The sequence below is a fragment of the Lissotriton vulgaris genome, chromosome 12 (assembly GCF_964263255.1).
Source record: "Lissotriton vulgaris chromosome 12, aLisVul1.2, whole genome shotgun sequence".
Classification (NCBI taxonomy): domain Eukaryota; kingdom Metazoa; phylum Chordata; class Amphibia; order Caudata; family Salamandridae; genus Lissotriton; species Lissotriton vulgaris.
The window spans coordinates 788,503,253-788,526,687 of record NC_141700.1 but is presented as its reverse complement, the minus strand read 5'-3'; the positions used below and the strand labels follow the sequence as shown (position 1 = coordinate 788,526,687).

Below are 23,435 nucleotides of genomic sequence, written 5' to 3'. Positions count from 1 at the left end.
GGACCCTAAGAGTTCACAGGTGTGAATCTATGAAAACAGACCCTGAGAGTGGGGTCAAACCCTAAAAGTTCACAGGTGTGAATCTATGAAAACAGACCCTGAGAGTGGGGTCAACCCCTAAGAGTTCACTGGTGTGAATCTATGAAAACAGACCCTGAGAGTGGGTCCAAACCCTGAGAGTTCACTGGTGTTAATCTATGAAAACAGACCCTGAGAGTGGGGTCGGACCCTAAGAGTTCACAGGTGTGAATCTATGAAAACAGACCCTGAGAGTGGGGTCAACCTTAAGAGTTCACAGGTGTGAATCTATGAAAACAGACCCTGAGAGTGGGGTTGGACCCTAAGAGTTCACAGGAATTAACCTATGACAACAAACCCTGAGAGTGGGGTCATCCCCTAAGAGTTCACAGGCATGAATCTATCAAAACAGACCCTGAGAGTGGGGTCGAACCCTAAGAGTTCACAGGAATGAACCTATGACAACAAACCCTGAGAGTGGGGTCAACCCCTAAGAGTTCACAGGGATGAATCTATGAAAACAGACCCTGAGAGTGGGGTCGGACTCTAAGAGTTCACAGGGATGAATCTATGAAAACAGACCCTGAGAGTGGGGTCGAACCCTGAGAGTTCACAGGTGTGAATCTATGAAAACAGACCCTGAGAGTGGGGTCGGACTCTAAGAGTTCACAGGGATGAATCTATGAAAACAGACCCTGAGAGTGGGGTCGAACCCTGAGAGTTCACAGGTGAGAATCTATGAAAACAGACCCTGAGAGTGGGGTCGGACCCTAAGAGTTCACAGGTGTGAATCTATGAAAACAGACCCTGAGAGTGGGGTCGGACCCTAAGAGTTCACAGGTGTGAATCTATGAAAACAGACCCTGAGAGTGGGGTCGGACCCTAAGAGTTCACAGGTGTGAATCTATGAAAACAGACCCTGAGAGTGGGGTCGGACCCTAAGAGTTCACAGGTGTGAATCTATGAAAACAGACCCTGAGAGTGGGGTCTAACCCTAAGAGTTCACAGGGATGAATCTATGAAAACAGACCCTGAGAGTGGGCGAGAGAAAGAAGTGAAAAAAAACTTTATTGCCTGATTTAAAAAAACCTTTGCAAGTTACAAAAGATAAAAGTGTTACGCATTAAAAGAAGATATAACCCCAGTTCTTGGTATAAGGCCCCACGGCCCCCTGTTTTTCAGGATACACGATCATAATGCCCTTTCGCCGACAGGTTAATATTAACCCTTTGGGGCATTGGTGGTAGTGCCCAAGATTTGGAAGTCGAGTCCCGGAGTGTGCCAACCTATGCACTGAGCCCCTCTTGTCAGTTAGTTTGGTGCCTCTGACAATGCTTGTTTCCTTTGCCAGAGTTCCTGCCAGAGGATCTGCCGGTTGTTTTTCTGGTGGAGGTTGCTGTTAGTGAATCCCCTCCCCAAGTTTTTTTTGCAGCACGATCCATAAACCTTGCTAGAGCACGGTTTAGGTTGGTGTCCCATGGACCAAAGCAGGCACGTACTGCGGCTCTGCACGATCTGACCGCGTGGATGAGCCAGCCTCTCTGTGAAAGGGACCTTCTTTCCTTCAACAAACTTGGACACAGGCAAAGGATGTGTGTTATGTCTTCCCTATGGATTCCACAAAGCCGACAGTGTTGCTGGGCCTGTTCCCTTTTCCATTATGGAAGTTGGCAGGACAAGTTGATCACTTCCATTCTGAGTTTTAATCCCTTCGCTGCGGGGGTTAATCCCCCGCTGTGCTGGGGGGGAGGGGGGCACGCACAGCGCCCCCATGCTCATGACGAGCTGAGCTCGTCATGAGCTACGGCGCTCCTGTGCTCATGACAAGCTCAGCTCGTCACAGGTGTATTGCCTCCCGTGGAACGCTCAGCACAGCGGGGGAATTCTCCCCGCACCTGAGCGTTCCATGGGCCATGACGAGCTGAGCTTGTCATGAGCACCGGAGCGCCGTGGCTCATGATGAGCTCAGCTCGTCATGAGCTTCCAAGGAGTTAAGAAGCAAAGTTTAGTGCGTGCGGTGAACCGCAAAATTAGATACCCCTGAGGCGTCCGTTGGTCGAACGATCTAAAAGTCATCCAGCCGCGACTTCTTCTTGCGAGACATGCCTTATCATTTAGTGAAGAACGTTTTTTTGCGCTTATTTTTTCGTAGCCTTTTAAATTCGTTTTGGCTGACTTGTAAATCCCAAACTTCCTCCAGGCTTAAAGTTTTAAGTCCTCTTGCCCAATAATTGTACCGTGCCCGCCGTCGTTTCGAATGCAGGTTTGACCATAGGTGTTGCGCTAGGCTGCCTTCTTTTGACAACCTTAGTTTGTGGCAGCACATTGAGAAGCTCATCAATCTGGCCAGTGATTGGTTACAAATGCCCAGTTCCAGCCTGAATTGGGCAGGTGACGTGTGTGTTGGTAACTGGAAAACTGTTCTGGAGATTTTGGCAATGATTTTGTCTAATTGGCCACTGTCAAGCCCTTTTAGCACCTCGCTTCCGTTTGTTAGTGTAGGAATGACTTTTGTCTGTGCTGCCTGCAATGTTGGGGTGAATGTTGGGCCAAATAGCTTCTTATGAATAGAACTGAGTGCGAACGATAGTGCCACGCCCTTCCTTTTTTGCTCTTCTACGTGGGTTTTGTATCTACCATTGTTGTCGAAAAGAACTCCTAGGTACTTGTGGCGCTTGGATTCTATGATTGCCTGAGAGTGGGACCAAACCCTGAGAGTTCACAGGAATGAACCTATGACAAAAAACCCTGAGAGTGGGGTCAAACCCTGAGAGTTCACAGGTATGAATCGATGAAAACTGACCCTGAGAGTGGGCTCAAACCCTAAGAGTTCACAGGAGTGAATCTATGAAAACAGACCCTGAGAGTGGGGTCCAAACCCTGAGAGTTCACAGGAGTGAATCTATGAAAACAGACCCTGAGAGTGGGTCCAAACCCTGAGAGTTCACGGGTATGAATCTATGAAAACAGACCCTGAGAGTGGGGTTGAACCTCAAAAGTTCACAGGTATGAATCTATGAAAACAGACCCTGAGATTGGGGTCGAACCCTGAGAGTTCACATGAGTGAATCTATGAAAACAGACCCTGAGAGTGGGTCCAAACCCTGAAAGTTCACAGGAGTGGATCTTAGAAAACAGACCCTGAGAGTGGGGTCGAACCCTAAGAGATCACAGGCATGAATCTATGAAAACAGACCCTGAGAGTGGGTCAAACCCTAAGAGTTCACAGGAGTGAATCTATGAAAACAGACCCTGAGAGTGGGTCCAAACCCTGAGAGTTCACAGGAGTGAATCTATGAAAGCAGACCCTGAGAGTGGGATCAAACCCTAAGAGTTCACAGGAGTGAATCTATGAAAACAGACCCTGAGAGTGGGGTCCAAACCCTGAGAGTTCACAGGAGTGAATCTATGAAAACAGACCCTGAGAGTGGGTCCAAACCCTGAGAGTTCACAGGTATGAATCTATGAAAACAGACCCTGAGAGTGGGGTCGAACCCTAATAGTTCAAAGAAGTGAATCTATGAAAACAGACCCTGATTGTGGGGTCGAACCCTAAGAGTTCACAGGAGTGAATCTATGAAAACAGACCCTGAGAGTGGGGTCCAAACCCTGAGAGTTCACAGGAGTGAATCTATGAAAACAGAACCTGAGAGTGGGGTCGAACCCTAGGAGTTCACAGGAGTGAATCTATGAAAACAGACCCTGAGAGTGGGGTTCAAACCCTGAGAGTTCACAGGAGTGAATCTATGAAAACAGACCCTGAGAGTAGGGTCGAACCCTGAGAGTTCACAGGAGTGAATCTATGAAAACAGACCCTGAGAGTGGGTCCAAACCCTGAGAGTTCACAGGAGTGAATCTATGAAAACAGACCCTGAGAGTGGGGTCCAAACCCTGAAAGTTCACAGGAGTGAATCTATGAAAACAGACCCTGAGAGTGGGGTCAAACCTCAAAAGTTCACAGGAGTGAATCTATGAAAACAGACCCTGAGAGTGGGTCCAAACCCTGAGAGTTCACAGGAGTGAATCTATGAAAACAGACCCTGAGAGTGGGGTCAAACCTCAAAAGTTCACAGGAGTGAATCTATGAAAACAGACCCTGAGAGTGGGTCCAAACCCTGAGAGTTCACAGGAGTGAATCTATGAAAACAGACCCTGAGAGTGGGGTCAAACCCTAAGAGTTCACAGGAATGAATCCATGAAAACAGACCCTGAGAGTGGGGTCGAACCCTGAGAGTTCACAGGAGTGAATCTATGAAAACAGACCCTGAGAGTGGGGTCAAACCCTGAGAGATCACAGGAGTGAATCCATGAAAACAGACCCTGAGAGTGGGGTCAAACCCTAAGAGTTCACAGGAGTGAATCTATGAAAACAGACCCTGAGAGTGGGGTCAAACCCTAAGAGTTCACAGGTATGAATCTATGAAATCAGACCCTGAGAGTGGGGTCGAACCCTAAGAGTGCACAGGAGTGAATCTATGAAAACAGACCCTGAGAGTGGGGTCGAACCCTAAGAGTTCACAGGTATGAATCTATGAGAACAGACCCTGAGAGTGGGGTCAAACCTCAAAAGTTCACAGGAGTGAATCTATGAAAACAGACCCTGAGAGTGGGTCCAAACCCTGAGAGTTCACAAGAGTGAATCTATGAAAACAGACCCTGAGAGTGGGGTCAAACCTCAAAAGTTCACAGGAGTGAATCTATGAAAACAGACCCTGAGAGTGGGTCCAAACCCTGAGAGTTCACAGGAGTGAATCTATGAAAACAGACCCTGAGAGTGGGGTCAAACCCTGAGAGATCACAGGAGTGAATCCATGAAAACAGACCCTGAGAGTGGGGTCAAACCCTAAGAGTTCACAGGACTGAATCTATGAAAACAGACCCTGAGAGTGGGGTCGAACCCTAAGAGTTCACAGGTATGAATCTATGAAAACAGACCCTGAGAGTGGGGTCGAACCCTAAGAGTGCACAGGAGTGAATCTATGAAAACAGACCCTGAGAGTGGGGTCGAACCCTAAGAGTTCACAGGTATGAATCTATGAAAACAGACCCTGAGAGTGGGGTCGAACCCTAAGAGTTCACAGGTATGAATCTATGAAAACAGACCCTGAGAGTGGGGTCGAACCCTAGAAAGTTCACAGGTATGGATCTATGAAAACAGACCCTGAGAGTGGGGTCCAAACCCTGAGAGTTCACAGGAGTGAATCTATGAAAACAGACCCTGAGAGTGGGGTCGAACCCTAAGAGTTCACAGGAGTGAATCTATGAAAACAGACCCTGAGAGTGGGGTCGAACCCTGAGAGTTCACATGAATGAATCCATGAAAACAGACCCTGAGAGTGGGGTCTAACCCTAAGAGTTCACAGGAGTGAATCTATGAAAACAGACCCTGAGAGTGGGGTCTAACCCTAAGAGTTCACAGGAGTGAATCTATGAAAACAGACCCTGAGAGTGGGGTCGAACCCTGTACCAATGCCAGCGCTCTCTGTTACCCCAGTACTGGGATCCACACACAGCTCTGCCGGTGCACCTCAGTACCGATGCCAGCGTTCTCTGCTACTCCAGTACTGTGATCCCCACAGAGCTCTGCCGGTGCACCTCAGTACCAATGCCAGCGCTCTCTGCTACCCCGGTACTGGGATCCATACACAGCTCTTCCGGTGCACCTCAGTGCCGATGCCAGCGTTCTCTGCTACCCCAGTACTAGGATCCACACACAGCTCTGCCGCTGCACCTCAGTACTGATGCCAGCGCTCTCTGCTACCCCAGTACTAGGATCCACACACAGCTCTGCCAGTGCACCTCAGTACCGATGCCAGCACTCTCTGCTACCCCGGCACTAGGATCCATACGCGGCTCTGGCGGTGCACCTCAGTACCAATGCCAGCACTCTCTGTTACCCCAGTACTGGGATTCACACACAGCTCTGCCGGTGCACCTCAGTACCGATGCCAGCGCTCTCTGCTACCCCAGTACTGGGATCCACACACAGCTCTGCCAGTGCACCTCAGTACCAATGCCAGCGCTCTCTGTTACCCCAGTACTGGGATCCACACACAGCTCTGCCGGTGCACCTCAGTACCGATGCCAGCGTTCTCTGCTACTCCAGTACTGTGATCCACACACAGCTCTGCCGGTGCACCTCAGTGCCGATGCCAGCACTCTCTGTTACCCCAGTACTGGGATCCACACACAGCTCTGCCGCTGCACCTCAGTACCGATGCCAGCGCTCTCTGCTACCCCAGTACTGGGATCCAAACACAATTCTGCCGGTGCACCTCAGTACTGATGCCAGCGCTCTCTGCTACCCCGGTACTGGGATCCACACACAGCTCTGCCGGTGCACCTCAGTACCAATGCCAGCGCTCTCTGTTACCCCAGTACTGGGATCCACACACAGCTCTGCCGGTGCGCCTCAGTACCGATGCCAGCGCTCTCTGCAACCCCTGTACTGGGATCCACACACAGATCTGCCGGTGCACCTCAGTACCGATGCCAGCGTTCTCTGCTACTCCAGTACTGGGATCCACACACAGCTCTGCCTGTGCACTTCAGTACTGATGCCAGCACTCTCTGGACCCCAGTACTGGGATCCACACACAGCTCTGCAGGTGCACCTCAGTACCGAAGCCAGCGCTCTCTGCTACCCCGGTACTAGGATCCACACACAGCTCTGCCGGTGCACCTCAGTACCGAAGCCAGCGCTCTCTGCTACCCCGGCACTAGGATCCACACACAGCTCTGCCGGTGCACCTCAGTACCGATGCCAGCGCTCTCTGCTACCCCTGTACTGGGATCCACACCCAGATCTGCCGGCGCACCTCAGTACCGATGCCAGCGTTCTCTGCTACTCCAGTACTGGGATCCACACACAGCTCTGCCTGTGCACTTCAGTACTGATGCCAACACTCTCTGGACCCCAGTACTGGGATCCACACACAGCTCTGCCGGTGCACCTCAGTGCCGATGCCAACGCTCTCTGCTGCCGTGGTACTGGGATCCACACACAGCTCCGCTGGGTTACCTCAGTACCAATGCCAGCTCTCTCTGTTACCCCAGTACCGGGATCCACACACAGCTCTTCTAGTGCACTTCAGTACCGATGCCAACGCTCTCTGGACCCCAGTATTAGGATCCACACACAGCTCTGCTTGTGCACCTCAGTACCGATGCCAGGGCTGTATGTTACCCCGGTACTAGGATCCACACACAGCTCTGCCGGTGCACCTCAGTACCGGCAATCTTGGCCTGCTCAACTCCCTGCTCAACCAGGATAATGTTCCAAACACTGCTCTACAAATGTATCTCAGTCCTGCTCTGCAGCACCCTATGCCATATCAGGGTAGTTTATTGTCCCTCGTTGTAAAGCTCGGCAGTGCAGCAGTGACAGGTCTATCTCTGTACCAAGAGGGACAAATGAGGAACGATGGAAGGCGTGGGAGGTGGCAGAGGTCACTGTATCGAACCCTTGTAACTCATTACGCGTCCTGCTGGGGCAGAGTCTCCTCTGACGTGCTGCTGCGGCCCCTCCTATCTTTACAAGCCCTTTTTTCTGATAATTAACAGAGGATGTAGTTTCCCAGGGTCATGAGAGCTGTAAAACAATCAAAGTTTCCTTATTATAGTGAAACAGCTAGAAAGCTTGGAATGTTCAATTACATAGTAAACCACCACCAAGACAACTACCTCTGACAAAAAAGAGGAACTGCAAATAGAGGTGCAGGCGGAGAAAGTACGGTCTTCTGGGGTGCTCTGAAGTCTAGAAGTCCTGCTTCTAGAACAAAAACAGCGTAGATGTAAACAAGTGGGAAACTTTTCTGCAATCCCACGAGTCGGTATTCCATAATTAAAAATTGTAGAAAAGATTGCCCTTACAGTGGCTTCATCTCTTTTTCAGTTTTGTGAAGGGGAGAGGGAAGGCAATAGAGGTGGCAAGAACAATCCACTTCTCTGAGCAAAATATGTTATGCCTCAATTTAAAAAAGCATTCTACTATTGCTTTGTCTTGGACAAATATGTATAATTTAGGTACCAAGAAGTAGTTCAGTTTGTCAAGATGAAACAGAACTGAATGATATTATTTATTTATTTATTTATTTATTTATGCAATTTGTATAGCGCAAAAATACCCGGAGGTGTCTCGGCGCTGAAAAACGGTAGTACAGAGCAGACAGAGATAGTGGTTACTGGTTAAAAAGCAGGTTTTTACTGGCTTCCTAAAGGTAAGGAGAGAGGGGCTAGCCCTGATGTGAGGGAGTAAAGTGTTCCATAGTTTCGCTGTGGCGATTGAGAAGCATCTGTCTCCCCATGACGATTTCCTTGTGTGAGGGACAGTTAAAAGGCACGCAGCAGAGGAGCGCAGTAGTCTACTGGGGGTATAACGCCCTAGTGACCTTCTTAGGAACTTAGGTCCTGAATTATTAACCGCTCTGTATGCTATACAGAGAGCTTTGAATTTAATTTGATTCCTCACTGACAACCAATGAAGCTGGCGTATTACCGGGGAAATCGATCTAAACTTCGGTGTGCCAGATAGAGTTCTTGCTGCTGAATTTTGAATTAGCTGCAATTTATTGAGTACTTTTTCGTGAGCATTTAAAAAAAGACCATTACAATAGTTGATCTTAGATAAGATTAAAGTGCACATCAGGGTTTTCCCTGCATTCCGTGGGAGGAAAGGAAGGAGTTTTCTGATCATTTTGAGAGTGAAGAAGGATGAAGACAGCAGAGCATTAGCATGATGTAAAAACGAGAGTCTATCATCGAACATCACTCCCAGATTCCTAACCTTTGTTACAGGGATTGGGGGAGGTCCCATTTTGGTTGGCCACCATGTAGGAGACCAGCTAGGGATTAAATTGCCGAAGGTCATTACCTCCGTTTTTTCGGAGTTTAGCTTCAGGCAGTTGCGAGACACCCAAAGACTGATGTCACACATTCCTTCCTGAAAACTGGCTGCCGCTTCTACTCCATCGTTATGGATAGCAAGTACAAGTTGGGTGTCGTCGGCATACGAGGTAAACCCCATCCCATGGGTTTTGATGATTCTCGCCAGGTCCGATACATAAATATTAAATAGGGTCGGACTTAGGGAAGATCCATGAGGCACACCACATGGGAGGGAGAAGACCGGAGATTGAAAGTCGCCGAGCTTGACAGAATGTGCCCGATTTTCAAGGAAAGAAGTAAGTAAGGACCTAGCCAATTGATTGATGCCAATGGCGGCGACACGGTCGATCAAGATGGTATGGTCGACCGTGTCAAACGCTGCGGATAAATCCAGCAGAATTAGGACCGCTGCTCCACCCTTATCCAGAACCATCCTGATGTCATCTGATGCCTTAATAAGAGCTGTATCTGCCCCATGCTCTTTCCTAAATCCAAATTGTGTATCATCGAGCAGGTCATTGTTGTCGATGTATTGGGTTAATTGAGTATTAATGAGTTTTTTCTATGATTTTTGATGGGAGAGGGAGACATGCTATGGGACGGTAGTTTTTTGTATCCAACGGATTCGAGTTGGATTTCTTAAGTAAAGATTTAATGATAGCCTTTTTCCAGATTGTTGGGTAAACCCCAGTGTTAAACATAGAGTTAAAAATGTCACTACTAATGGTCACTGTAGGTTCCAGGATTAGTTTAAGGATTGAAGGTGGTGACGGATCTAAGGGGAACCGGATTTGATTAAGAGGACAAGTTTGCAAACCTGCTCAGGGGAAACCTGCGTGAATTCTGAAAAAATAGAGGAATTTTTAAAGGTTGGCTGGTCTGTATTGATCTGAGTGGCAAAGTCAAAATAGATGCAAGTTACTTTGTGCTTAACAAATGTAGCCAGTGAATTGCTTAGCTCTTGGGAAGCTTGGAGCGAGGACCCTATGGGAGGTGTGGAAAGTTTGGTTGCACCTTGGAAGAGTTCTTTCGGAGCGGATTCTATTTGAGTATAGTAGTAGTTACTCTAGTGCAGGGTAATCAAATGTTTGTATTTTGTCATTGCCTCTTTGTATATCATTTTGGCTTTGTTACTATAGTCTTTACGCCAGTGTCTCTCTAAGTTCCTGCAGTGTTGTCTCTCGAGTCTTAGTTCCTCTGAGAACCATGGTGCGGAACGGATCCTACGATTGGTAGAGATCTTTTTAAATGGTACTGATAGGGAAAAGATATCATGTAACCAGTCAGTGTAGCTCTTGGATGCTATTTCAGGGTCATCTGAGGGAGAGTAATGAAAAGAGGACAAAGATTCCTGCAAGTGTTGGGCATCAATTTTATTCCATGCCCGGATCTGTCTGGGTGTTTGGCGACCGATCCCTCTGGGATTGGACTTCGTAGTCTTAATATTAAAAATTACTGCAGAGTGATCGGTCCAGCTCAGAGGGGTGACTGAGTTTAGAGAGATATTACCATTATTAGTAAATAGCCCATCCAATGTATGGCCTGCTCTGTGAGTTGGTAAGGTGACCAACTGATGTAAACCTAATAATAACAGATCAGAGATCAGAGAGGAGGCTTGCGTATCAGTGGGACATTCCAAAGGGAAATTAAAGTCTCCCAGGATGGTGAACTCGGGTAAAACAGCTATTGATTCTAGTATGGTTTGAAGTTCCGTGCGGAAATCAGCTTGAGAACCTGGTGGTCGGTATATTAAAGTTCCTTTAAAGGATTGAGTATCTGACAATGTAAAAGAGAAGGATAATGCTTCACATACTGAGAAGTTTGGGGTCTCAACTTTGATTGTATATTTGTCCCGGTAAAAAATTGCCAGACCACCACCCTTCTTTCCCGTCCTGTCCTGTCTAAATAAACGGTAGCCTTTGGGGATAGCAGCTCAGAAATCAGGACCGGAGGATAGATCCGCCCAGGTTTCAGTCAGGAATATAAAGTCGCGATTATGATGAGTAAGAAATTTGTGTATTTCAAGCTTATGCTCAGGTAGAGATCGGACGTTTAGGAGTGCACAACAAATAGTGTCAGGTTTAGTTAGAGGAGTGTGAGATCTAAGGAGTGAGCGGGCTTTAGTTTGTTCTATCTTAAGCCTACATTTAGGACAGGTAGAGAGTTGTGTATTGGATAGCGCGTCCTCATTAAAAGGAAGCCAGAAATGATTATTATTGGTATTATTTATGTCGTGCAACTGAGAACTTGTATCGATATGTGATATTTGAGTAGGCATTATATTTAGGGAACCAGGGGGACTGGCCCTGGGCTCGGTCCAGGCGCGGACGGACGCAGACGGGCTTGCCTTTGGAGCGCCTTCGCATTATTAATGCTTCACCTCATCGCTGCCTATCTTGCGACAGACCGAAGGTTAACGGGAGAATAGGAGGGAAGTATGGGGCCTACGCGTGTTCTTGAAACCAGAATCTGGATCCCAGACTTTCTCCCACTTGTCTTTGAGAAGAGTGTGCTAGGGTGATGGCACTGAGGCACTAGTTGAAGTCAAGAACTGGCTCGTCGTAGTAGTTACAGCCACATATACCCGGACACAATGCGTGATATTATAAGTCGCGGTGAGCAGTGATCGCAGAGTGTGGTGAAGACAAATGTTCAGAAAGAGAGGTTACATGCAGATTCCAGGGGTACTCCACGGTGATCAGGACAGCAGATGAGGGCCCCTGGGCCAATCCCTTGAGTCCACCCCCTGCCTCCTCATTCCCAACCTGGCCTCTGGATTTAAAGGTCTATCCCATGGCTCCACTGTGAGCTCTCACCGCCCTCAGCTGCACTGTAAGTTCATTTGTACTCTGCTTCTGGTCTTCTTAGCACAAAATCCTCTTCCATAATATATATATATTGTTACTCCTGAACCTCCTGCAACCCCAACCCTCCCCCAGTGCAATATCACAGGCTAGATCAATGATTAGTTTTTCCAAATTAAAATGTGGTCTCTTGTACAGTTTGTTCCCTCTGAATATTTGACTGCTTCTCTGTTATTTGTCCCTTTTTTCTTCCTTCCGGTGCGTATGTGCCTTCTCTTGAGCCGCCCCCTGTAGGACTTGTGATTTAAGCCATGCTGCTTCTTGCACCTCTGCAACTCTCACCTTGGAAGAAGAGGAAAGAGATGGGCCCTGTTTCAATTGCAGCTGCCCATCCTTCAAAAAGGAGCCAAACCTCATATCTCTCATGTCACTTTGTTTGGGGGGATGCTCCCCAGTTTGGAGTAAGGCTCACCACCCTACAAGTCGTGCGTCCCCCCTGCGTTTAGTGGACCACCTGCCAAAGTAAGGCGTACCTCCATTCTCTTCAATGGCACACAAGGAGCTGGGGTTTAAACCCACCCCTTTCACCTGAGGTTAGGGGTCATCTCCCCTTATACTGATGAGCGCCATCTGGTGGCTGGGAGAAAGAATCCGACTGCATGAGGGAAAGCTGCGTAGGCGGACCTAGAGGGCAACCACAGCCTTCCACATTCAAGATGGCGGCCAGGCTTCCTATTGTTGTGGGCATCAGGTTGTACTGAATACAATTCACTGCCTCCCTCTGTATAAATGGTCACTGCGATGCCACATGTCCTGAAATACCCTTCCATTTGAAAAACAACTGTGGTTTAGATTGGCTGGTTCCAATGACCTGAATTAAGACTATTGTATTAGGTTTGATTAACAAAAGCTAATGCCTAGACACTGTCTGAGGCTGTCTTCAAAGCACTATAATACAAGCAGGGTGACTTCACAGCTCAATGGTCATCATTTTACGGACATTCAAAGGACAAGAGGCTGCATCACCCCCACTGCGCGTTAAACCTACCGCACACAGGTATGGATAGCCATACATTTATCCACTGAAGCGTCCTGCCAGACAAACCCCAACCATTGTCAGCGTTTACCAGCCGCCACCACAAGAAGTGCCTTTGAGACTTCTGCAAACTGAGGCTGCCAGTAGATTTACAGAAATAAAACATATCACCAATGAAACAGGTGTAATTCCTAAGTCCCAGATACTGTTCAATCAAAGGTCCAGTGCGGCATTCAATGGCGAGGCGGTGACGCTATAGCCAATAACAAGAAAGGTTTGGTACAAAGGTGGTTAACAGTTCTACTGTTAAATGGATCACATAACTTCTTACACCCTTCCCAGGAGCGTTGTTTCGAGCTTTGAGGTGTCAGCGGCCCAGAATTAAAGGAACCATGTCAAAGCCCGAAGACCCAAAGGTAATGGAGCCATATCAAGAGCTCGAAGACCCGAAGGTAATGGAACCATATCAAGAGCCCGAAGACCCGAAGGTAATGGAACCATATCAAGAGCTCGAAGACCCGAAGGTAATGGAACCGTATCAAGAGCCCGAAGACCCGAAGTTAATGGAACCGTATCAAGAGCCCGAAGACCCGAAGGTAATGGAACCATATCAAGAGCTCGAAGACCCGAAGGTAATGGAACCATATCAAGAGCCCGAAGACCCGAAGTTAATGGAACCATATCAAGAGCCCGAAGACCCGAAGGTAATGGAACCATATCAAGAGCCCGAAGACCAAAAGGTAACGGAACCATATCAAGAGCCCGAAGACCCGAAGGTAATGGAACCATATCAAGAGCCCGAAGACCCGAAGGTAATGGAACCATATCAAGAGCTCGAAGACCCGAAGGTAATGGAACCATATCAAGAGCCCGAAGACCCGAAGTTAATGGAACCATATCAAGAGCCCGAAGACCCGAAGGTAATGGAACCATATCAAGAGCCCGAAGACCAAAAGGTAACGGAACCATATCAAGTGCCCGAAGACCCGAAGGTAATGGAACCATATCAAGAGCCCGAAGACCCGAAGTTAATGGAACCATATCAAGAGCCCGAAGACACGAAGGTAATGGAACCATATCAAGAACCCGAAGACCCGAAGGTAATGGAACGCTATCAAGAGCCCGAAGACCCGGAGGTAATGGAACCATATCAAGAGCCCGAAGACCCGAAGGTAATGGAACCATATCAAGAGCCCGAAGACCCGAAGGTAATGGAACCATATCAAGAGCCCGAAGACCCGAAGGTAATGGAACCATATCAAGAGCCCGAAGACCCGAAGGTAATGGAACCATATCAAGAGCCCGAAGACCCGAAGGTAATAGAGCCATATCAAGAGCCCGAAGACCCGAAGGTAATGGAACCATATCAAGAGCCCGAAGACCCGAAGTTAATGGAACCAAATCAAGAGCCCGAAGACCCGAAGGTAATGGAACCATATCAAGAGCCCGAAGACCCGAAGGTAATGGAACCCTATCAAGAGCCCGAAGACCCGGAGGTAATGGAACCATATCAAGAACCCGAAGACCCGAAGGTAATGGAACCCTATCAAGAGCCCGAAGACCCGGAGGTAATGGAACCATATCAAGAGCCCGAAGACCCGAAGGTAATGGAACCATATCAAGAGCCCGAAGACCCGAAGGTAATGGAACCATATCAAGAGCCCGAAGACCCGAAGGTAATGGAACCATATCAAGAGCCCGAAGACCCGAAGGTAATGGAACCATATCAAGAGCCCGAAGACCCGAAGGTAAAGGAACCATATCAAGAGCCCGAAGACCCAAAGGTAATGGAACCATATCAAGATCCATGAGGTGTCAAGAACCAAAGTTGAAGAAACCATGTCAAGAGGCTGAAGGAACTACCTCAAGAGCTTGGAGACATGAAAAACCTAATGTTGAAGGATCCATCTCAAGAGCTTGGATGAGTCAAAGCCCAAGTTAAACGAACCATCTCAAGCGCTTTGAGGTGTCAAGAATTCATAGCTAACCGAATCGTGTCAAGCTCTTCGAGGTGTCAAGAGCCTGAATTTTAAGGAACCCTGACCAGAAGTTTGAGGTGTCAAGAGGCCAAAGTTAAAGGAAATACAGCAAAAGCTTGTAGGTGTCAAAGCCCAAGTGAGAAGAACCATCTCAAGATCTTCAAGGTGTCAAGAGGCCAAAGTTAAAGGAACAGTGACTCATGAAGGTGTGAGCCTATTAACAAACTCTGATGGAGGTCCTCAACTGGTAAACACAACAAGACCATTTGATACAAGACCTACTGTCGACCAGCAGCACATCAGGCAGCTATGATCACCGATTGAGGTATCTCGGGGTCAGGAGCCCTCATGGCCAGCCAAAGAGCCAATGGCCAAGAATCATAGAGATTGGACGATTTTACAAAACAATATTTTGGACTTGAGAGCAATGAGGTAGGCTCTCCAGTGCTTTGAACCGTCTGTTATGGTAAGGTTGTGCCGACTCTCACAGACACCAGGCGTTCTACACCCAAACAGGTCATATGTGTGTTACACACTCTTAGAGAAAACACAACTACAGTGTTCCACATATGGAAAACAAGTTAGATTATCTGAGACATCTGGGAACAAGAGGTCAAGAGCCTGTCCAGTGCTTATTGTGAGACAGAGGTTGCGGATGGACCCACGGGCACTCATTCTAGGGAACCACCACTTATTTTCCAAATCCAGACCTTTACCCAAAATAAGAGAAAATATGACATAAAATGGGGAATGACAGAGTAAGAGAGAGATGGAAAAACATTGACAAAGGGAGAAGGTCTGGATGAAGAAGAACCTGTAACAGTGAGATAAACTACCAGGGAGTGTGTGTTGTGGATGAAAGAGGCTTGGGCTAGAATCAAGGCTATGAACCTTGGTACGCTGCAGCGCCAACATCCGGTAGCACAGGCAGCAGAACCTCTGGGCCATGGAACTTATAATGTTACAATCAGAGACAGCACAATGTGATGGTCAACATCTGGAAACAAGAGTTCAGAAGGTGTATTGTTCCTCAAAGGCAAGAAACACCATGTCGCGAGGTCCCACGGATTCACAGAGAGAAACAGGAATTCTTGAGGTTCTACAAATTTTCAGCCACAACACAACTGCAGTGGCCTCCATCTACAAAGAAAAGCTCAGGAGGTTTCATTGTTTCTCGAAGACACAAAAATGTGGCCACACATTTCTGCAGAATCACAGAGAGAATCAGGAGGTCTCAAGATTGAACATATTTTCAGAGTTAAGACAACCACAGTGACCCACAGCTACAAACAAGAGGTCACAAAGTGTTTTCTTTCTCAAAGACAAGAAGCAAGGGGTCACAAGGTTGTACAGATTCACAGAGAGTACACAACTATGGGTTTTACACCAAGATCAGAAAAAAAGGTCACAGGGTGTATGTAATATATTCTTGGAGATATGCAAACATGGTGTTCTATCTTTGGAAACAAGAGCTCATAAGGTTTTTGTAGATTCTAGGACACAAGGCCCCTACCGTGTCCTACATCCTCAAACAAGTGTTCAACGGCGGGGCGGAGCTGGAAGATGGCGCTTGAGGTGGGCTTGATACTTGAGGATGCCGTCCCTTCCGGCATAATTGCTCTGCAATTAGGTGATTTTGACTTTGTAAGGTTTAGAGACCACCAGGGAGCCCTTCTTCCCTTTCCTTGGTGCCCTCTTCCACTATGGATACGCAGTGTTCATTTTTATCCTCAGGAAGCGGCGCGGCGGCCATCTTGATTCCATTCTGCTGTCCTGAATCCACATTTGCTCTCCTCACAAGGGCACTCAATTCAATTCAATTCAAAAATAGCTTTATTCGGTATTTTGACAAAAAACCATAAAAGCATGACATACAAATACGAGACAAAAAAAACAGGCTAGACAACTTTTCTCATATACAAAATTTCTTACAATATAAGATATCATCAGAATAAAAAGGATAAAATAGAACAAATTCATTGAAATGTAAATGTATATAAAAATTCTAAAATTCATTTACAAGACTCTTGGAGTTCATACAGTCTACTGCTGTATACGTATTATTCGGTGTTTGTAAGGAGCATTATAATACGAATTTTCAGTTTTATGTTTATCCAAGAAGTCCTATGCGTTTCCCATAGACCCCCTGCATTTTACAATAAATGCCAGGAATTTTATCGCTGTCACTATGGTAACTTCATCTTGCAGCATGTATAATCTAAACAGTGCAGCTTTACAGGTTCTTACACCCCATAACTTTAACAATGGTAACAGGTATCTTTTTCTCCCCCACTCATAGTATTTACAAAAGAATATACAGTGTAAGTTTGACTGTCTGGATAAGTCATCACACGGGCAATTTTCCATGTTTACAGACCAGATGTTTGTAATGGGGAAAGATACAAGCCTATGGAACGACTCCGTCCTCATTCGGGTCAGGAGCATTCTATGGTAGCACGAATAGATTGGTGCTAAATAGGCATGGATACCCGGGCCATGTAAGATATTACGATGAGCTACTATGGTGGGCTTGTGCCCGTCTAAATACCATCTTCGTTCCGCCAGTAAATCTAAACATGCCGTTTTTAAAGATTTTTTTGATATTAGTGAGCCTGTTGTGGGGTTTGAATAAAGATCTGGTTTACCAATAGAGAGACAGAACTTTTTCACATAAGCTAGCCATGGTTGTTTGGTAGACTCAGAGTAGTTTAGACAATCATTGATTACTTCCCTGTTGAACCCTGTATCCTCGCATGTCCAAATCTTAAACCACAGCATTACAGGTGCTATTTTTATCAGATCTGTGATGTGTACTCTGTCCAGTTCGTTGTGGCACACAGTAGTAGACGTAGAGCGAGGGACTGAGAGTAAATATCTAAAGAAAGCATTTTCCACTGTTTGGATCTGTGTGCTATCTGCTATGCCCCATATACCCGCCCCATATACGGCGGTAGACACGCATTTAGCAGCATATATCTTCAATAATATGTTCACAGGTTTCTTGCCCAATCTCTTAGCAAAATGTTTAAGAGCGCCTATTGTACGGGCAAAGGCTAAATTCCTCGAGGTTATTGCTGGTGACCATGTTCCCTTATTATTAAATGTAATTCCTAAATAGGAAAAGGTTTTGGTCATCGCTATCTTGCTGGTGTTTACAAAGGTTTTGCAGTCTGGTGTGTTTTTCCGCAGGGAGCATGACATTGTAAATGTTTTCCCCTCGTTTATTTTTAAGCCTCTTGAGGACATAAAAGATGAGAAACCTGTTATGGCTTTCTGAAGACCTAGCTGTGTACGGGCCATAATCACAGCATCGTCAGCATACAATAATAAAGATACTGGGGTGCCATTTATTTTAGGGTAGTCAACTCTAAGATCATTTAAAACGTCTGCTATCTCGTTAATGTATAGATTAAAAAGAAATGGCGCAAGGATGCAGCCCTGACGGACGCCCTTCGCTATAGGGAATTTTTTTGTTCGCTCGCCATTTTTGCCATATCTAACCGCTGCACCCGCATCTCTGTATAATTCCTGTATAAAATATAGAATATTTTTTTCTATTCCCAGCTTTGTCAGAGTTTTCCACAGCACCGCATGATCGAGGCAGTCAAAAGCCGAGGATAAATCGACAAAAGTAAGGAAGAGGTTCCCTTGTTTCTTGCTAATGTACTTATTTATTATTAAATTCAAATTTAAACCCTGCTCTACAGTGCCAACTCCAGTTTTAAAGCCGTACTGTAATTTAGAAAGGATCCCTTTGTCTTTGGACCAAGATTGTAGTTTAGTTAGCAGTATTCTACCTGCCACTTTCATTAATGTATCCAGCAGGGAAATAGGGCGGTAGCATTTTGGGTCCTGTCTGTTCCCCTTTTTGAATATTGGAATAATTATGGCTTCATGCCATGAATCAGGAAATCCTATTGTGCTATACGCATTTAGTACGTTTGCTAATAATGGAGCCCACAGTTCTGCATTGACTTTAAATAAGTCAATGGGGACTCCATCTGGGCCCGGAGCTTTTAAGTTTGCGCTCTGTGAGATTGCTAATTCAACCTCCGCAGGGGTAAAAACTATATTTAAAGGGAAACTATCTGGAATCGCCGGATTCCTGTTATAGATGTTATGTTCTGGGGTCATATTTATTGCCTCTTTTTTGTATAAAGAGGTAAAATAGTCAACCCAGACCTCTTCCATTATGGCTATCTCCATTGAATCTGCCTTGTTGTCCGAGGAAAAGAAAGGAGCGTTAATTTCCTTCCAAAAAGAGACATCGTCTCTTGTGGAGCTTGCCTTTACTAGAGCTTCCCAAGCCTGGTTTTTAAGTTCATCCTGTCGTTGACATAGCGTCTGCTTATAGACACGTCTTGCTTGCTTAATCGCACTATTATCCTTGGGAAGTGTCTTTAGAGCCTGTAATAGGTCTTTGTGGGCTTTAGAACAGGCGGGATTAAACCAGCCATGTTCTCTCTTTGCTATACCTCTCTTGAGCTTTTTTGTTAATTTATCATTTATAGTGGCAATTATGCTTCCATATGCCGCTATAATTTGCTGAGGAGTGGTATTAGATTCTAGGCAGACCATGAATTGGTTCATTTCTTTCTGCACTAGGTCTTTTAGAAAGGTTGTAGCATCGATTTTTCCCCACTTTATAGCGTACCCGTTCTTTCTTGCCAATGACACCGAGCGGCCATGTAGGATACTCGTTATGCTTTGCTCGGGGCGCTCATCTTTCTCGATAAAAATTGTGGTGCTGATCGGGTAGTGGTCGCTTAATACTAGGTCTTCCGTATTAAAGGCCCCCAGGCAACCCTGGTTCTTATTGGTCACTAGGATGTAGTCAATTGTGGTACCTGACCCCCGCCCAAAAAATGTTGTCTGGAAGGCTACATAAGGCTCGCAAAGTTCATTAGCGAACCCCATGTCCCAGTCATGCATTAGTTGGTTAAGCATATTCCCAATAGTGGAATGTTCAAAATGTGTACTCTAATTACTTTGAAGTTAGAGCACAGGTCTTTTACTTTCAATGGCTCTGGGTACTTATCTTAATGAGAGCTTTCAGTCCTGTTTTTAGTCTGTGCACTCTGTTAGCAATTCACCAATGGCAACTGGTCTCTCTCAATCTGAGCAAATGCCTTCTACCCTTCCCATCCACCATAACTTCTCCTACTTTAAGAACACAAGCTCCACCTACCAGTCATAAAGGAGTCAAACACGACACGCCCTCCTCTTTAAGGAGGCGTACTTTAATGGATACCCCTGTGGAACAGTATTAATACACAGCCGGGTACTTACTGATAGATACTCGGCGGGGTATATACAGATAGGAACACAGACTGGTATATAATGATAGATACACAGACTGGTATATACAGATAGGTACACAGTGGGGTATATACTGATAGGTACACAGACTGTTATATACTGATAGATACACAGACTGGTATATACTGATAGATACACGGACTGGTATATACTGATAGATACACAGACTGGTATATACTGATAGATACACAGAGTGGTATATACTGATAGATGCACAGCCGGGTATATACAGATAGATACACAGCCGGGTACTTACTGATAGATACTCGACGGGGTATATACAGATAGGAACACAGACTGGTATATACTGATAGATACACAGACTGGTATATACAGATAGGTACACAGTGGGGTATATACAGATAGGTACACGGACTGGTATATACTGATAGATACACAGACTGGTATATATTGATAGATACACAGACTGGTATATACTGATAGATACACAGAGTGGTATATACTGATAGATACACAGAGTGGTATATACTGATAGATGCACAGCCAGGTATATACAGATAGATACACAGCCGGGTACTTATTGATAGATACACGGCGGGGTATATACGGATAGATACACAGCGGCTATGTAATGATAGAAACACAGCAACTTATATATAGATAGATACACAGACTGGTATATTACCAGATACAAAACAAGGTATTTAGTAAATACACAGATGAGCTTTGTAATATACACAAAGCCAGGCATATACTCCCAGACTTGAAACAGCAAGCCAAAACAAATATACCTCTGTATATTTGTGACGCAACTCCCCTCAGAACAGTCACCCAAAAGAGTCCCAGATGTTGAGCCTTTTTTGCTCAATCGGTGTGCACATCCACCGCCCCTGCTGTTTCCAAGAAGCAGTCTTCAAGACCAGTGTCCAGATTCACGCAAATGTGGAATGCGCCACAAGCACAAAAAATGAATATGTCCATCCACTGTCGATTTAGTATAAACACTTTCCTTATTCCTCGAATTCAGTGAAATGACAGCCAAACAGCCGACGCGTTTCGTCCAACTGGTGTGGACTTCATCAGGACTTCGTCAGTCAATCTAAATCCCATTGAGGATGCTGACTCGGACGATCTTGCCCTGGCAACAATACGGCACAGGAGCCTTATATTCGCAAACTGTCCCTGGATTCACGAGCGAACCGTTTTCCAAGATTACAGGAACCTGCTGTTCTATACAGACCTTCCACTTGATAGGATTTAGATTGACTGGCGAAGTCCTGATGAAGTCCACACCATTTGTACGAAACGCGTCTGCTGTTTGGCTGTCACTTTATTGAATGCAAAGCCTGGCATATATTTATAGATACACAAATTGCTACAGTCATAGATGCAAAAACAGGTATTGTGATAAATACATAGCCAGGTATAGACAGATTCACAGCTGGGTATATCCAGATAGATACACATCGGGGTATGTACTAATAGATAAACAGCAGGGTATGTACTGATAGATACACAGACTGGTATATTAACGGATAAAAGGAGGCGTACATTAATAGAGACCCCGGAGGATACCGTGTTAGAAGCAGAGACAGTTATCGACTGATAGATACGCAGACCGGTTTATTGATACAAAGTTGGGTATATTCGTAAATACACTAAAGGGAACCCACATAGACTCACTATATCATTTGGTAGATAGATTCATTTGTTCCATTTCACAAGTGCCTATATAGCGCTACCAAGCCCCGAGGCTTCGAGACACTGCACAAAAGTCAGAATATTGATTTAAAAAAGTGTGGACGGATGAACCTGTAGGAAGAGTATATCGACTGTTAGACACGCACACGTATTTACAAAACGTTTAAAAGAGACTGAAAGGCAAATATCGAGCGATAGATCGCCTATTGATGGATGCATAATACAAAGATAGGGCCCTGCGATCAGCAGACATGAAGACGGTGCTTGAAACAGGGAGAGACAGGTGGGGAGAGGAGAGAGGCAGAGAACGAAGAGAAGGAGATGGGAAGAACGAGGGCGGGGGTCGACTTGGCTGAGTGAAAGTGGGGAGGACCTGGAATAAACACAAACCAGGAAAGAGGGGGAGAGACAATCTGAGAGGAAGGGAGAGGCTGTTATTAGGGAATAACGGACCGTTAGCTAAACGTCCACCCTGCTCAGAGGGCAGGAGGAGACCCCAGACGATGCTTTGGTCTTCGGTGAAGCTGAGCCCCCCTTGCCCGGCCCTGGTACCCCACACTCACCTGCGCGTGAGGTGCACGCACCCCGCGGGGACCCAGAGGGCAGGAGGAGACCCCAGACGATGCTTTGGTGGTGCTCGGTGAAGCTGAGCCCCCCCCCCTTGCCCGGCCCTGGTACCCCACACTCACCTGCGCGTGAGGTGCACGCATCCCGCGGGGACCCACACCAGCAGGCAGAGGCCCAGCAGGCGCCAATCCCAAGGTGCCATCGGGGGTCACGACCCCTCGAGAGATGTCCGGCCTGGGAGAGACGGGGAGGCAGAAGACAGCCCTTCCTCCGGGATGGACCTTATATACAGCCCCAGGGTGGGGGCCAAGGTCCACCCCGGGCGCCGGGGCGCGAGTGGGGCCCATCCCGGGCCGGCCCTGCTATCTGCAGGTATGCCCATGAGTCACGCCCTGGACAGGGCCGGGAGCCATCCTGCGCTGATTCACCGGAGGCTGCCCCGCTCCAGGGAGCCGAAGGGCACAGGCCTGGCAGAGGCTGCGCCGGGAGCGCTCACACGTGCCTCTCCTGCTGTGGAGCGTGGCACCTCTGCCCGGTGCCAGGGAAAGACTGCTGAGAAGTAACGGAGTGCACACCTGCAGACTGCACAGTGATGAAAGGTAAAGGGAAGCACACCAGCAGACTGCACAGTGATGAAAGGTAAAGGGAAGCACACCAGCAGACTGCACAGTGATGAAAGGTAACAGGAAGCACACTAGCAGACTGCACAGTACTGAGAAGTAACAGGAAGCACACCAGCAGACTGCAAAGTGATGAGCAGTAACGGAGTGCACACCAGCAGACTGCACAGTGATGAGAAGTAACAGGAAGCACACCAGCAGACTGCACAGTACTGAGAAGTAACAAGGTGCACACTAGCAGACTGCACAGTGATGAAAGGTAACAGGAAGCACACTAGCAGACTGCACAGTGATGAGAAGTAACAGGAAGCACACCAGCAGACTGCAAAGTGATGAGCAGTAACGGAGTGCACACCAGCAGACTGCACAGTGATGAGAAGTAACAGGAAGCACACCAGCAGACTGCACAGTACTGAGAAGTAATGGAGTGCACACCTGCAGACTGCACAGTACTGATAAGTAACAAGGTGCACACTAGCAGACTGCACAGTGATGAAAGGTAACAGGAAGCACACTAGCAGACTGCACAGTACTGAGAAGTAAC

At 46.8% G+C, this 23,435-nt stretch overlaps 1 protein-coding gene across 1 annotated transcript in view; it reads right to left on the bottom strand.

The window, feature by feature from the left end:
- The window catches only part of LOC147678728 (IgGFc-binding protein-like), a 247,706-nt gene extending 225,175 nt beyond the window's left edge, over positions 1–22,531 (bottom strand). Inside the window, exon 1 of the mRNA XM_086946187.1 lies at positions 22,394–22,531. Within this exon, the coding sequence (XP_086802313.1) occupies positions 22,394–22,473 (80 nt within the window). The 5' untranslated portion in view covers positions 22,474–22,531. The remainder of the gene's footprint in view (positions 1–22,393) is intronic.
- Between the last annotated feature and the right edge of the window lie 904 nt (positions 22,532–23,435).